Consider the following 17,002-nt stretch of genomic DNA (forward strand, 5'->3'; position numbering starts at 1 on the left):
CTGAACAGATGGGTTTGGTAGAAAGCACCGGAAGGTAGTTTAAGGGGGAGGGGGGGGGGATTAGAGGTTGAGCAGGCCTGATGTTCACGGCTAGCTGACTCAACCACTGGGGGGGGCGGGGGGCGAGGGTCTGGGCAAGGGCGAGATGGAGAGAGAGAGAGAGAGAGGGTTCGGCGACGGTGCGCGTGTGGTCGTCCGGGGCGCCGCGTGTGCGGCGGTGCCTTATTAAAAGGGCCGCCTCCGCTTTTCCTCTCCGCGCGAACCCGACCAATTCCTCCTGAGTTAGCTCAGCTGATCGATGGGTCTTTCGCTCTCATGCTAGGTGTCAAATTAGAATGCCAGCGGTGATGAATAAGGGCCCTCGGCAGTGCGGCCTTCCTCCCCTCCACATCTCGTCCTTCCCCTGTCCTCCCCTCCTCCACCTTCTCCTCCTTACTTATGATCTCCGCCGTCTGCCTCCCACCCCATCTCTTCCCCCCCGCGGACATTACCCAGCATGCTCCGCTCCGGGGGCGGGTGGCGTGGAGAGAGGGGGGGGGAGAGGCCGGTGACAGCCATCGCTCAACTCCCCCAGCTCTGCCCGCCGGGGGCGCTGATTGGAGCGGCCTGGCCCCGCCCGCCGTTATCTGCTCCGACACTCTGGAGCCCCCCCGGACCACGTAGCGTAGCTTAGCCTAGCCGTGAGAGCCAGCACCCCCTCCCTTACCCCCCCCACCCCCCTATCTCTCACTCTCCATCTCCCCCCCCCCCCACCTCGCTTTCGCTCTCCCCGCTATCACCCTTCTCTACTTTTCATTCTTCCACCTCGCCGTTTTGGAACCTCCCCCCCCCCTTCGTGCGAGGAGTTTGAAAGGTAGAGGGAAGGAAGGACTGGAGCTAGCGGCCGGGCGAAGAGACTTCCCCGCCCCCCCCCCCCCCCCCGGTTCTCCCGTCGCTCACTCCCTCCCCCCCACCTGGCCAGGCCTCGGATCACAATTGGACATTTGGATGACGAGTCGAAAAGCACGGCGGGAACAAAGGAGCCATTTGCTTTTGCGCCGAGATATCGAGCAGGACCCTCGCCATAAAGAGGAGTGTGTGCGCTGAGTTGAGAAATTACATTTTTTAGTGTTCATCTTCTGGATTTTTCCTCTCCCCCCCCCCAATCCCCCCCCCATTGCCGAGTCATGCCAGGTCCCTTACTGTTCTGCTCATCCAATCATGATTATAATTGTTATGGGATATGCCATTGTTCTGATATTGCTTTGGTAATTGAATCGTAAGTTACGCGACCATCTAAAAAACATCAGTGGGGGGGGGAGGAAGGAGCGAGTGGAGGTTCTTCATTTGAGGCTCAAAGTCTGAACTGAGAATCCTCACTTGTCTTTAGTTGATCAGATTGCGATGTTAAGCAGCGCAACACAGTGTAATTCAGTGGAGAAATGAACCACTGTACAGTGGGGGAGATACTTAACGTTGCGAGACAGCTGGATTCGCGAGAATTCCTGGATTCATTTCCACGCAAGAATCCATCTTGGCACGACCCAAGTGATTTGTTTGGTTCGGGCCAATCAGCATCCTTTGAGGAACTACTGGCAGCTATGGGCGTGGTTGTAGTATTTTTGTGCCTGCCCTTTTCCAAACAGTTTCCAAGGACGATTTCCCAGATGGTTATGTGTAACAAACCATCTGGTGGGTCAGGCTATGAGAGACTCATTGAAATGAGAAAATAACCACCTTACAGTGAGACACTCATAGTCATATAAAGCTTTTTTTTTCAAACCCCTTTCACATTCGTGCTTCTGAATCTGTCTTCAGATATCATTTTAACTTCTGCTCCTGCGTACGGCTTTTCTTCAGACTTCGTTAGAGAGGAATAGACATGCATGGGGAGCAGAGGAAAAGGAAATGAACAGAGAGAATAGAAACCAAAACGCTGTTTCATGTCTGAGGGTGCTGGGGGACATGTTGGAGAAAAACAGCAAATTAAAAAGACACTACAACAGACTTAGATAACCTAGATCATCTTTTTTTCTCCCAACACCGTCTTTTTATTTATCCCGTCTTCGTTTTGATCTTTCTACGGATTGACCTTTTGCTTCACCTCTTTCAAGTCTTTCGACCGCCCTAAGCATCAATATCCTTCTGTCACCTGTCTGTCTCCATCCCTCCTTTCCTCCTATCTGTCATTCCATCATTCATGCCCCTCTCCTCCTCCCTTCCCTCTCCCTTCCCCTCCTCTCTTCTCTTCTCCTCACATTCCCCATTACACAGGAAGAATAGATGTAGTTCTATTGTATGTTTCAATATAATGTCCTAGCATACATCAGCCAGATAGGCCTTCAAGAAAGCGCCACCTTAATGGTGGACCCTCATGTTCACCTCTCCATGACATCCATGTAACTGGTTTTCACACAGGAGATTGCATCAGTGCTGTAATTGAGAGCACAGTCATTTCAGACACATATTTGTCAAACCTTAATAGCTGAAATCTTATCATTGCGACCGGGCCCTAAATTGGTTCATCACCGAGATAAGAATTTCTCTCAGAGGGTCTGTGTGAAATCTTCCTCCTCAGTCGTGAGTTGCTAGAGTCTACAGTACTGTAGCTGAGAGGGGTGTGTGTGTGTGTATGGTTGAGTGAGAAAATGAAATCTTTTTTGGGGGGGGGGGGCAGAGGAGGATGGCGAGGAAAGGTAGAAGACGCTGAATAAAAGAAAAGGCTTATCACGCCAGCCGATCAGCGAGGCTAGGCTTCACACTCCTCCGGCTCGCACTTTCTATACCTCACTTCTTCTTTTTCTTTCTTTTTTTTTACACCAAGAAGGAATTTCAGTAACACCTCAGGAAGTGAAACAACACGAACCCGTTCAGGAGCGATCCGCAGGGCTGTCACGATTAAACGGCAGCCAATAAGGATGTTGTGTGTTGCGTTGAACACGGTTTACCACACTGTTGCTTAGGAGCATGCCGTAGCTAGCGAGCCACACTTTAAATGGTGAAACGTAGTGTGTGTGTCGTAGGTCTCCTGTCTGCGTGAGAGCTTTGCCACACTCACCTGCCCTCTATTAAAGAAAGATCTTCTCTCGACTCTTCAGTTTAGACCATTACTTTGTCAGCTACCACCCTGCCCTGTCAACCTAGTTCGTATTTTAGCAATTGACAGCACATTACGCCCCGTTGACAAGAAGTCAATACCACCCCAAGCCCCCCCCCTCCCCACCAAACCACCCGACCGCCTCAAAAAACAGTGACAAACCTACGTTTGGCGTCCTCCTTAACCGGCCCAACAACAAACAACCAAGGAAAAACCCCGTCATTTCATCCTCCGCCAACATCTCGACCCCCCCCTGTGTGTCAGCCCCTTCATCTTTCCACCTCCCTACCCTCCCCCCCTTTCCTTTTTCATTTTTTCTCCCCCTCCTTGCACCGTGTAATTTCCAGCGTGCTCCTCTCCTCCTGTCAGGAAGTGTCATCGTCAGCTGGGTGGTGGCGGTGCGGGGGCGGTGCCCTTCAGGGTGGCGGCCGGGCAGACCCGCTGTGGACGCTTGGCTGCTGTACCCACTCAATTATTCCACGGCGAGGTTGGAACCTTCCACCTTCTCAGGATCACACTTGGTGGAGCCTTGGAGCTGTGTGGGAGTGTGTGTGTGTGTGTGTTTACAAGTGCGCACCCGCGTGTGTGTGCAGTGTGTGTGCGTGCAGTGTCTGTGCGTGCGTGCGTTTACAGTTGCGCGCGCGTGGAGTGCAAGGCGCGTGCGCAAGGCGTGCGTTTACAGGTGTGCAAGGCGTGTAGTCGTGCGTGCGTGTTCACAGGTGTGTGTGTGTGTGTGTGTGTGCGCTTAAAAGCGTCAGCCAGCTTTACCGACGTTTCATCTTGTTTAGTCCCTAACTTTATTTGTCTCAGTTTGTGGCTTTTCCAAGGTGGCGGGGAACCAAGAGGGGGAAAAGCAAACCGTGGAGAGCAGAGAAAAGAAAAGACGCATTACATTGACTCACCCCTGTTCAGCTTTAATGTATTCTATATCGTATTCATGGCGTGCTTTTATGTATAAAAGTAGGTATCTGTTACAAGTGTGACTTTGTCTCTCATCCCCCCCCCCTCCTAACAACCCCCCCCCCCCCCATCCACCGTCTTTCATTCAGCCGACGTCTGACTTTGATATCCTTCACTTGCTCGCAAACCTGTAGGAAAAGCATGGAGGGGAAAAAAGAGAGAGAGAGAGAGAGAGAGAGAGGAGGAGAGGTGCTCTGCTTTGAACTGATTACGCAATCATCAAAATCACATCACAGGGAGAAGAAGATACTGTACTGGGAAATATCCGAATTCTTTAATGTGCTAGCGAATCTATTATTCATTGACTGATTTTCACATTTGTGAAGTCATTTTCTATACATTCCCCACGTACCGAACGGCAATAGACTTCTGTGCTACGGAGTCCGTAGCCCTCCCCGAGTCATGTCCCCACCCCACTCTCACACCCCCGCCTCCAACCACCCCCACCTCAGAACCACCCTCCTGGGTCCAACTCCACATCGCTCAGTCATCACATCTGGATGTAGTATCAACTGAGTGAAAAACTATTTTGGTGTCCCATATGAGCAGCTGTGTTACATTCGGTCGTGTTTTACGTTTGCCTCTGCATGGCTGTATCTCAGTGTTTTTACTCATCCTTTATTCAGCTCATGCTGTTTGATGTGAGAACCTGTTTTTTCTCCTGTTTTCTCCGCTCTGCGCTCGCTTTCAGAACCGTTGTTTTGGCTGTCGTCTGCTTGTTTTCCCATCAAACCCAGACCTGAAGTATGACCTGTCGTTAACCCATCCAGACTCCCCCCCACCCCCACCCCCACCCCCCCTCTCTCTCTCTCTCTCTCTCTCTCTCTCTCTCTCTCTCTCTCTCTCTCTCTCTCTCTCTCTCCTCTCTCTCTCTCTCTCTCCCCTCTCTCTTTTTCTCTCTCTCCCTCTCTCTCTCTCTCTCTCTCTCTCTCTCTCTCCCCTCTCTCTTTTTCTCTCTCTCTCCCTCTCTCTCTCTCTCTCTCTCTCTCTCTTTCTCTCTCTCTCTTGTACTCTCTATGTCTCTCTTGTTCTCTCTCTCTCTCTCTCTCTCTCTTTCTCTCTCCTCTTGGAAAAAACAACAACAATTAGGACATCAACATTTAAATGAAGGCGATACAGAATTCGAATCCTACACAACACGGTCACAGAGAAGACAACTTCCCCCCCCATCCACAGGCCTGGCCCCCTGTTCCAGCCCAATCTCTCTTCAGTTCAGTCAGAGAGGTCCCCCCCCCCACCTGATAACGGCGCAGTAACAAGACTCTGCGTCAGCCCCCCTCCAAGGAAACACATTACACGCTTCACCCACTGGCAGACTCGGAGTGTGCGCTGCAGTTTTCGGAAAAAGGATGTCGTCGTTCACTGACTCCAGAGACACGATGCGTGCCTTTTGCTCATACATACACAGTCATGGTTCAAGTCGAGGCTATACACTGGGTTAGAAGGAGCCTAGATCGACAGTGGACTACAGTTTGACACCGTTTTGACTCCGCCTAACCCTGGCACTGGAAGCCTGAATACCATAATAACACAACAGCAGACAGGTTTTTGCATCGAAATACACATAAAAGAGGCTTTGCTGTGCGCTTGATTTCTTTGGTATCGATTGTGCCTCGGTCCTAACACAAATCAAAGGCATTTAATCACCAAGCCATTAAAGTGTTTGTTGATTTGTTTACAGTGTGGCCTTTGTTTAAGCGCTTAGGCACTTTTATGTCCGTGTCAGGGGTTAATTCCTCGTCAAGATATATGGCCTCTGTTCATTGATGCCCCGTGCCGACCCCCCCCCTACCGCTCTGGCAACCCAAGCCTAAAACCTGGCAACCCCCAAAGTAATTAGCCAGGGGGGGAAGATAAAAGGAGAGGTCCTCTTGTAATAAAAGGGCCTGTTGTATCCTCCACTTCATCCAGCTAGAATGTGGGCCCCAGTGCAGCCCCAGTGGTTCAGGGTGAACCACCAGGGCCAGGGGGGCCAGACTGGGAGTGCGGCCAGGGCCCCCAGGACACCTGATCTGGGTACTGAGAAGTTCGTTCTCAGCCTCTCAGGGGTGGGGCCAGGCGCTCTGACCTGTTTACAAGGAAGGATAAGAATGAGGGGGGTTGGGGGGGGGGGGGGGGGCATTAAATGGATATTGGAGTGATTTCCCATTCTCCTCTATCATTTGTTCTCTCTTTTCTCCCTCTTCTTTGCTGTCCATTTTCTCTCTCTCCGTTTGCTTTATCGCTCGCTTTTGTTCCCGCTTCAAAGGGATGACCCAGTCTTGTGTACCCCGGCTTCTGCAACAGGCATTTTCCACATTGCCCGCGAACGAACGAACCCGGCGAAGTCTTGTCATTTTCCTCTTTATTAAACGCTGCCCCCACCCCCCCTCCCCCCTCTCCCCCCCTGCGTGTGTGTGTGTGTGTGGCCTCCACCCCCAGGCGGAGCTGCAGAAGATGAAGCAGCAGGCCCAGGAGACAAAGCAGTTCATTGACAACCAGGAGGCGGAGGAGAGGAAGCTGCTTAAGATCATCGCGGACGCGGACGCTGAGAGGCTGCGACAGAAGAAGGAATTGGACCAGGTAGGGGAGGGGGGGGGGGGATGAAAGACGGAGGGAGAGGGAGAAGAGGGGAGAGGGGGAGAGGTGGAAGGGGGGTCTCTCCTGCCTCAAGGAGCTGAGTCGCCGTTCTAGCGATCGCCCCCCCGGGGGGAAGTGAGAAGTTGACCGGTGTCTGATCGTGCTCCGAGCTTATTAAACACAGGTCTCGGACGTTCCCTCTGAAGGCTCCCGCTGCCTCCTGCCTCCCGCCTGACCCCGCTTAGAGGTAAGGCGGCAGCCGTCCGGCCAGCTAGCCGTCAAACCCGCGAGCACCTTGACGGGTTCAGATGGCCGGTTTGATATGTCCCCCCCCCCTCTCGCCGTCAACAGGGGAAGAGGCAGGTCGGAAATCAAAGGGGGCGGTAATGGCCCTGGCTAAGTGACGACACGGGGTAGGAAAGAAAAGAGGATTGGGGTGACATCAGGGTTGGAGTGTGTGTGTGTGTGTGTGTGACAGACAGAGAATGAGAGAGAGAAACTGGCACGCAGACGAGTGAAAGAGCCTGCGTGTTAGTCGAGAGGAAGTGTGTGTCTGTGGGATGTCCTCGCCCTCAAGCCGCCCGTGACGAGTCCCCATCGGCACGCCGTCGTCCCCTCGTCCCCCCGCTCACGCCATCCCCAAATAATTGTCTTGATGAGGCCTTGCAGAGAGTGAGTGTCTGGGGCTGGAGGGCTGGGTGTCCTCGCGGGTAGATCATGGTTTAGTAGGCCAATGACTCTCCACTCTCCAGAATTAAAGGGAGAGACACCCATTCAGATTCGATTATTCCAATTATTCTCCCCCCCCCAATGTAAATGTTTTCCTTTGATATGTAGTACGAGTGGGGGGGGACATCGGGGATTGTGCGAAGACTCTCTAGGAACGAGCGCGTTTTCGTTCATGGCGGGATCCCGCACGTGTGAGGGATTCTCACGTCCCTCGCCTGCGTCGCCAGGACGCGTGTGAACAAGCTCCACGGCGCACACGTGACATCATGTACACGCCAGTCAAGAGCTACTCCCCCCCCCCCCCCCCCCCCCCCCCCCAGGTGATCAGCGAGCGGGACATCCTGGGCACGCAGCTGGTGAGGCGGAACGACGAGCTGGCGCTGCTGTACGAGAAGATCAAGATCCAGCAGTCCATGCTCACCAAGGGGGAGATCCAGTACAGCCAGCGCGTGGAGGACATCCGTCTGCTCAGGATGGAGATCAAGAAGCTGCGGAGGGAGAAGGGCATCCTGGCCAAGAGCGTGTCCAACGTGGAGGACCTGAGGTGAGCGGGGGTCGAGGGAGCTCCGCCCCCCATGCTGGCTGCTGCGGAGGGAGAGGTAGAAGGGAGGGATGCAGAGAGTAAGGGGGGGGGTTTGGGTTTGTCGGGAGAGCGAGGGCGACGGAGATGGCGGGGGAGAAAGCTGGTGGGAGGTATGGAGACAGATAGAGAGAGATCGGGGAGGCATGGAGAGAAGTCCGACTTCAGCAGAGCTACCCTCAGACATCTGCGCAGCGCAGCTCATGGCAAATTCATTTACAACCAATGTTATCTTACTCTCCGAGTACTTGGGGGTTATTTTCGTAGTGGTGCTTCGCTCTACTTAACCTTTCAGAGAGAGCAGTCGCACTCCAGTCACTCTGATAAATAATCAATGAGCCTGAATTATGCACTGATATTCCAAAAGGACCCCATCATTTTGGTATTTTTTCATGATTTAACTCGAAGATATATTCAAAGTTTATTTTTTCTTTCCAAGCTCTCTTGGCCACAGCAAAAGATGATGATCAATGGGTAAAACAAAATATTTTAACAAATCGGGCTATGAATTCACATTTGTCTATGCAAATGATGCCACTGCGTATGCAGGGCATGTTACAAATGCATCGCATAGTGTGCATTAGCATACTTCTATTACAACCCGAATACAGTACATGCTCAGCTTGATGCAGGCAACCTGGAATGACATTGAGTTATAGTCATGAAATAATTGACATTGTTTTCGTCTGTTTTTCCCATACGAGCGAGCAATTAGGGTAAATGATTGGGTAAAGGAACACATGATAACTTCCAAACAGATCTTCTTGATACTAGGATGTGTCACCCAGTATGTGCGCGCGCGTGTGTGTGTGTGCGAGGCACACGTGTGTGTGTGTGTGTGTGCGAGGCACACGTGTGTGTGTGTGTGTGCGCGTAACGTGGAACTGTCTTTGAAGAAACCAGTCTCGGCCCACGTCTTGTCACAGTAATGAGCGGAGGGGGCTTTCAAAAAGAAATGAGAAGAAGGGGGGGGGGGGGGGGGGGGGGGGGGGGTGGCGTAAACTCGGCTCCGCAAACGCACCCAGATGCTTTCCGTCTATTAATGAAACATGCCCACGTCTTAATACACAGTCTGGATGGAGGGCATCGGGCTCCATCTAACCGACGGGGCTGTTCAATTCCCCCTGCCTGAAGGCCTTTTAGCACGAGGCACGACATTTATCATGAAGCTTTGTCTTATAAAACGGGGGAAACACACAGAGTACATATGAAGGGGATCCGTGTTTCCGGGTTAACCCCCCACCCTGCTGCCAGTGTACCCCAGATCCCCAGAGCTCCACCACAGTCATTCAGCTTGCCTCCGTGTCTTGTACCTGTCCTGTCTGCACTGCGAGACACATGTCCCCCCCAGGTCTCCCCCCGTCTCCTCCTCCACGCCCTGACATCCGCCGGTGCTGGAGCCGAGGTGAGGCGTACAGGAAGCGCCATATGCTATTCCCAGCGAGCGCCTCATTAGGTGCCAGCCCACTTAGGCTCTGCCTAGATGGAAAGCTGAAATGGCGCAGACAGCCAGATGGATCCCCGAGCGGGCGATCACACACAGGGACGCCCGTGCACACACACACACACACACACATGTGCACACACACACATGTGCACACACACAGGGACACCCGTGCACACACACACACACACACGTGCACACACACTGGGACACCCGTGCGCACACACAGGTGCACACACACCTTCACATGCGCACGCACATGCACCACACACACAACGTTCGCTCATACTTGCACGCACACTTGGCCACACACACAGTCCACCTGCCCTTTTAACACGCTTTGACGCACGCGCGCGCAGACACACACGCAGCCAGTTTGCATGCATTACTGTGGTCAGGTCTCCTTCCATAATGACGGTACCGAGCGAGCCGCTCCCTGTGATGTGCACGGCCCGGTCCTGGCGCGCTCCGTGGGCAGCCGGCCTCGCCACGACGCCTCCCACTGATGCCTTGTAGCCCCGCGTCCATTACAGAGACATGGATTTTTTTTTCAAAGGGCTTCAGGGGCCAAATGATCTGTCTGCAGAAGCCGTGTTTGTGTACGTGTGTGTGTAAGAATGCATGTGTCCGTGTTTATGTGTGTGTGTGCGCGCGTGTGTGTGTGTGTTACGTTCAGGCACCACGCAGTGCCGTCCAGTGTTTATCAAAGACCAGGACGAGTCCCGTGAGTCGTCATTTCATTTATTTATTCTTTTCCAACCCGTATTCTGTTTTGATATTTAATCATGCCGGCTTCGCTCAAAGTCTTGCTGTAGGGTTTTTTCTGCCCTTTTTTTTCTCTCCTGTGAGGAACCTAATTATGATGACAGATTGGAAATACTGACCGTTTCAATCTTGCCTTTTTTGTGCTTTCCCACTCCCGCTCTGAGAGATGGCCACAGTCCTCCATTTCATCTAATTATACATCTTCTTCCATTCTTCCTTCCTCCGATCCTTCTCAGAATGTGACATGTCGTAAATACACTGGTTTGTATGGAAGCGTCAGTCTCCCCTGCACCCCACACACACACACACACACCCACACACACAATCACACAATCACATAATCGCACACACGCACGTACTCTTCTAGAAGTATCCCCCCACCCCTGGCTGATATTAACGCGAGCGTCCACAAACGAAATCAGAGCGTGGGCAGATTGGAAAGGCCTGGGTTCCCCCCTGCAGAGTAGGGGGTGTTGATGAAACTTTAAGGCCGGGGTAGAACGGCACAGCGGTGGCTCCTGTCATCCTGAATGAATCAATCACACACACACACGTACACACACACACACACATGTACACACACACACAAACGCACACACACACAAACGCATAGCTCTCAGCATCAGCGTCACTCTACTGTCCCACCCCCCCACCCCCCCCACACACACACACACACACACACACACACACACACACAAACGCATAGCTCTCAGCATCAGCGTCACTCTACTCTCCCACCCCCCCACCAAACCCCCTGACTGCAAACACACCATGAAGGAGATGTGTGAGTAAGAGAACGCGCCGGAATCAAGCGAGCACATGCACAATGCCACAGTGCCGTTTCCGGGTCCCTTCTCCGTATCTTCAGGGGAGTGAGTGCGCGCTGACAGCTTTTGATGGATGACTTGTTTGTTCCTGTAGGGGACAGTGATGTATCTGGGCACATGGCCCTGTTGAGCTGTGATTGGCAGCCGGATACCTCACAGATACAGTGCATTAGAGTCCCGAGCTCGGGAGTCTTAAACAACAGCAACGACGGTGAGATAAAAGAAAAGGGTGACGTTTTTGTGTCGGCTCGAGACGTTTCGACTTGTGAGGGCCACACCACCTGTTGAATTAGTCGGATAATCCCGCCCCATGCACCTCCCCCGCACATCCCCCCCCCCAAAGGACCTCGCTCCCCCCCCCCCCACTCTGACTAGAGGTGGTGGAGCAGCAACAATCCTCTGCTCCTTCCCACCGAGAACAAACAGACCACTTGGATGGTCGCCGTGGCGCCACGCGCTTAAGCCTTGTGCCGCCTTCGGGGGTACTGTGCGACCCACCGTCGTGGCGCAAAGTACATCACCGCCTTCTGAGGAAATCCCTCATTTTGCGTCCCTGTCAGACATTAGCGGAGCTTGGGGACTAAACGCTCGTTCTCAGTATTGGGCTAATGAGCCACGTGTGATTATCATTTGTCCCCCGACTGAGACGTTTTCGCGTCTAAAAACCGGTCGAGCGTTCGACTTCGAGTGCCAGATTATGCGTCTGTGGTTTTCCAGCCAATTGGCTAGCAAAGGGCCAGGTTGACACTGTCCATGCGTCTTGTAGCTTTGAGTGCTTAAGCGTCGGTGTCTCTCGCTGAGTGCGAAGCGTGCACGTCAAAGTAATGTCCCGCGTTTTTAAACTGAAATCATTCGACCGTCTTCATTTCCGTCACTCCAGCGTGATTTGGATCCGGTTACCTCAGATAAAGCGACAGATGAGGAGGTGATTAGAAGGTATAAGAAATGCAGAGTCGTTAACTACAATCTTCTTTTCTTTCTCTATCACTCCCCTAACCTGGACTGGCCTTGGGCTGGTATTTCAAACTTCAAAACAGTTCTGTGAAGTCTGACATACAATGGGAAAATGTGTATATATATGTGTGTGTGTGTAAACCAAGACACCGTGTAGATGGGATCTCAAATGGACCTTTGGAAATGGTTTAATTGGTAGATAATGGAGAGGTCAGAGGTTGTCTTGTCACTCCGCTGCTAGCTACTCACAGTAATTGGACATATGGCGTACTGTTATCCAAACCACCCACCAAGGTCATCAGATTGGACATTCACAAAGCATTGAACATTATCTAACCCTGCTTTGTAAGAAAAAAACAAATATCTCAGTCGTTTTGTTTGTTTCTATGGCAATGTCCTGAGTGGGTGGGAAATGGTGCCTTGACCGGTACTTGGCATTGTGTGTGTGTGTGTGTGTGTGTCAGACGAGAGGTGTACCACATGCAGAGGGAGCTCCTCAAAGAGAGGACGAGATGCAGGGCCCTGGAGGAGGAGTTGGAGAACCCCATGAACGTCCATCGCTGGAGAAAGCTGGAGGTGCGTGTGCGCGCGTGTGCGTCTACGAGTGTGTGTTTAGACTTCAAACATATCTGTGTGTGTGCCTGCGTGTGCACGTAGGTGTGTGGCCTTAAGCCGTTAGGTCCTCTCCATGGCGACAGGCCCCTCCTCCCCCCTCAAGGCTACGAACCTAGTCTGCTGTGGCCCCAGTTTGTTGAACGTCTGAGAACTTCTCTTGCTTACAACACTCACACACACCGAGAGAGACTCGCACGCCGACACACACACGCACACACACAACCTCTCCCCGGAGTCGGGTTGGCGATAAGAAGAGGTGATGTATCTCTCCCAGTTGTCGCCATTAAAGCTTTCCAAACGGCTTTCCCTCTGCAGGCTAGCGACCCCAGCACCTACGAGATGATCCAAAAGATTCACTCTCTACAGAGGCGCTTGATAACCAAGACCGGGGAGGTGGTGGAGAAAGAGCTTTTACTCCAGGTAAACAGACGTCGACACTTCCTCTCAGATGCCTCCCCCGACCCCACACACACACACACACACACCCCACATCCCTTCGACTCCACCACATGAATCCGTCTCCTCCCATTGGTCTGGAGACGTGGCAACTCGCCCACGAGGAAAGGGTCGTCCACCGCTACCGGATGGTCAGAGCGGTCGCGCCGTAAGTGGGCGGGGGAGGAGAGGAATGTGGCGCCGGACGGAGGGAGACGAGAGGTTGTTCTCTCGCTGAGGAATCCACTCCCGCCGTGACCCATTTTTTTCATCGACTTTATTTTGATATTTGTTGGTATGAGGAGGCCTGTTGGTGTGATATTGCTTTCATTTGTTGGAGACGCCGGAGAGATGCTTAAGGGTCTCGCATCCTGGCATGATGTCTGGAGATGTGCCGTACCGCAGTGGAAGAATATCTGGATTCTCCTGTCTGCAGAATTGTTTCGTTTTTTTGGGTGGTGGTGGTGCTGTTGGGGGCGGGGGGGTGCTCTGGCAGCTCTGGCACTCTGGTTCACTATCCGGGGTTATGAATGATGAAATGAGAGTGTTTTGTATCTCAAAAAAGTACTTCTTTCCAACTTGATTTAGAAAGGAGAGAGAACAATCTCAATATTTTTCGCTCGAGGGTGCATCCACAAATGATGGTGTCAAAGTCTTCCCAACGTTGTGTGCATGCGTTTTTATTTTAGCTATATATATTTCATTAACATTTGTATATGTTTTTTTTTGGTGCCGTGCAGCCGAACTTGCAGCCTATTGCATCAATAACAGCAAGTCCACACCAAGATCATTCCTTTCTGTGTTCTTCGTTTATCTATTATTTCGCACCATATTAAAGCAAATTTCTCCAGTCTGTGCGTTCATCTATTCCAATTGTTCTGCACAGTGGGTTCCCCTTGACGTATGCCTGCAATGTAGTCGAATTGGCGGAGCAATGCAGCCTCCTCTCTCTCTCCATCCCTCCCTTCTTTTATCCGATTTGCCTCGGTAATTTAATCATATCTGGTGTTCAGTGCTGAGATTGGAAAACAGACAACCATTTCCGTGACATAAGCCCGGGTACGACGGGTCGGGAGATTTGTTACCTTAATATTTTGGCGGCAGAGACAGAATAACTGAGCTGATGTACTCAATAAGGATCCAAGAAGGGGGGGACGGGGGGACAAAGAGATGAAAGATGTCGAGAGAGAGAGAGATGGGGAAAGAGAAGGAGAGACAGAGGGAGAGAGAGCGGGCACGGGAGTGATATAGGGAACACGAAAAGCTTCTTTTTTTTGGGGGGGGGGGGGGGGGGGGGGGGGGGCGAGCCCGTCAGAGTGGCTTGAACTTGTTGACAGCTTTTCCTGTGTAATGGAAGCCTTGTTTTGACTAGCCACCCCTCCTCCGGAGAAATAAGGTAGGAGAGAAATAATAGAAATGGAACATGATTTGATGGCCCCTCACGTTGCTGTCAGCGGTCTGTCTGAACTACAGCCATCCAAAGTCAGGAGGAAGGGGAGGGGGGGGGCAGATGATTACATTGCCCTCGACTAACCTCCCTACCCAGCCCCCCACCCCCCCCCCCTTTCCATCTTCCCGTATTTACTCTGGCCTACATATAGCCCTCGTGAAGCATCAGCCTCCAATCGTCAAACATCTCCCTACGACGGCTGTTATTGGATAATATGTGCGTGCGTTCATATGTGGCGCGTGCGAATGCGGTTAGAAATTCTCAAGGCTTAGCCGTTCCGAAATAGACCCTGTACTTTGGATGTACACCGGCAGCCTCCGCAGTAATGATGTCTCGAGATGTCCTCGTTCCCCCGAGGTTTTCTCTACTTTCAGTTATTTCATTTTCTTCTGTCTTCTCTCTTCCGTTCCGGCTAGCGCCCGTGTTTTCCCTCCAATCCGTGATTAAAGTTGTCAATGGAAAGCCACGCTTTCGGCAGCACGCGCTTGTCCCCCCCCCCCCCTCCCCCGTCTCGGCACGTACACGGCAGCACCGCGTCTATAGAAAGAACGCCGCCCCGTTTGTCAGACGCTACGCTGCGCCGTGTGTACGACCTGCAGACGCGATGGGATGAGATAACAACCCCACGCTACGACAACAAACCTTCTGTGGGAATGAAGAGAGGCCTGTTGAATTGACCGCTGTGCTTTTATCTATGTTTTCTCCTGACCTCTATAGGAAATGCCTGCCTTTTGTTTTTGTTCTGGAACCCCCCTCATGTTGACTAGCATGTAGTATATGGACATTAAAGCTTCAGAACCAAGAAAGCAGGCCAACACTGTAAAGTGGATGTCCAAGTTGTGCACAAGGCGAAGATCTATGGATGCTTTGTTCGTGTGTGTGTGTGTACTCTTCTGATTGAGGATCCATAGCTTCCCATCACTGACCTTTCTGAGACCGACCCTCTAAACAACTCACACAGGCCACGCACTAATTGGCGTAACGATCACATGGAGCCGAAGACAAGTTTAGGTGTGTGTGTGCGTGAGTGCGTGCGACTCCACACCCGCCCTTTGATCGCTTGTTGATGACGAGCGGTTGATGATTGCTTCATCATTTATTCAGAAGATGTAGAGATTGGAAATCCCACATGCCGCTATAAAATAAAAATAAAAAAGAAATTGTGAGTGAACATCGCCTGGATCCTCTCAGCGTTGATCTGGGGGTGCAGGCTGGCTTTAGGATTATAAATATATCCTTTGACATGCTGTTCATCTATTTGTGACTGGCAAGTGCACCAGAGTGTTTGGGAGAACAGGGCTTCTGACTAAGTACATCTGCGCTCTGAAGTTTCATCAAGAATTCTTTGTGTGTTTTCGTCTTCATCCTACTCTGCTGTTGGAGTTCTCGTTTACTGATACTTGCTTCCTTCCCTATTACTTTTTGTGAAACACGACAACACAGTTGACTTTGGTTACCTTTGAGTATTGTACTTAAGTAGCTTGGAAAGTTTTCCAATATGTTGTCTTGCTCAAGTCTAGCCTCTTGCTCCGCCACGCACAAGCGCTCAAAACAGACAGCCCTACACACACAGAAACACACGCACACACGGTCGTCGATATGCAGAGGCGTTCATCTCACCTCTCCATCCTTCCTTTGCGGTTTTGCAAAGGCCAGTCTTCTATGAAGGCCTCATCAAAATGCCAGTGGATTTTAATGGCACACGTCGGCCTCTCACTGCCTGTGATCTCCCCCGATGCTGAGGAAACTGCCGGAATGCTTTGTACTGCCTCCACACACAGGCACACACACATGCGTGCACACACTCCTTCCACACAGTCTCACACACACACACACACGGTCACACACTGCTTGAAATACATGGCTCATCTCTGCAGTAATGTCATTAGTGCTGTAGTGCGGCCCTGTTGCTTCCTTGCTCTCCTGCTGGCTCTGGGCCAGAGGCCGGTCCAGGCAGTTAGGACTATTATGACTGTGTTGAAATTTTCATTGGGCAAGGGCAAGGATAATGGGGGGGGGGGTGGGGGGTGGGGGGGGGGGTAGGGGGGTGAGGCTTCTGCAGCACTGTGTGGCTAACTGAGCTATTCTGGGATCAGGGCTCCGTTGATTTGGAGTAATGGCCTCTCTCTCTTTTTTTCTCTCTCTCTCTCTCTCTCTCTCTCTCTCTCTCTCTCTCTCTCTCTCTCTCTCTGAGTCAAGTGTCCCGCTGTCGGCGCCCGTTTCTCTTTCTTGGTTTCATTCTCTTTCCCAGTCTGTGTACCTGTCTCATTGTTTCTGTCTCGCAGAACGACTCTATCTTTGTCTCTCTCTCTCTCCCATTCTCTCTCTCTCTCTGCATCTTTGCCTCTCTCTCACTATGTACATATTTGCCTCGCTCTCTCTTTCACTTTCGCTCTCAGTCTCTCTCTCTCTACCTCTCTCTGCCTCTCTCTCTCTCTACCTCTCTCTCTTTCTACCTCTCTCTCTCTCTACCTCTCTCTCTCTGTCTACCTCTCTCCCTCTCCCTCTGCCTACATCTCTCCAGCTCTGTCTCCCTCTCTGCCTCCATAACCGGCAGGCAGTCAGGTCAGTACCGTGGACACCAAGCCTCATCCCCTTTGCATCTGTT

General features: G+C 51.9%; 1 protein-coding gene across 1 annotated transcript in view; it reads left to right on the forward strand.

Annotated features, from left to right (window-relative positions):
• cfap58 (cilia and flagella associated protein 58) overlaps positions 1-17,002 on the forward strand; it is a 51,029-nt gene that overhangs the window by 17,369 nt on the left and 16,658 nt on the right. The window contains 4 exon segments of the mRNA XM_067259860.1: positions 6,458-6,598; positions 7,645-7,868; positions 12,359-12,470; positions 12,825-12,929. Coding sequence (XP_067115961.1) covers positions 6,458-6,598; positions 7,645-7,868; positions 12,359-12,470; positions 12,825-12,929 — 582 coding nt within the window.

Source organism: Osmerus mordax, chromosome 21 (assembly GCF_038355195.1).
Source record: "Osmerus mordax isolate fOsmMor3 chromosome 21, fOsmMor3.pri, whole genome shotgun sequence".
Lineage (NCBI taxonomy): Eukaryota > Metazoa > Chordata > Actinopteri > Osmeriformes > Osmeridae > Osmerus > Osmerus mordax.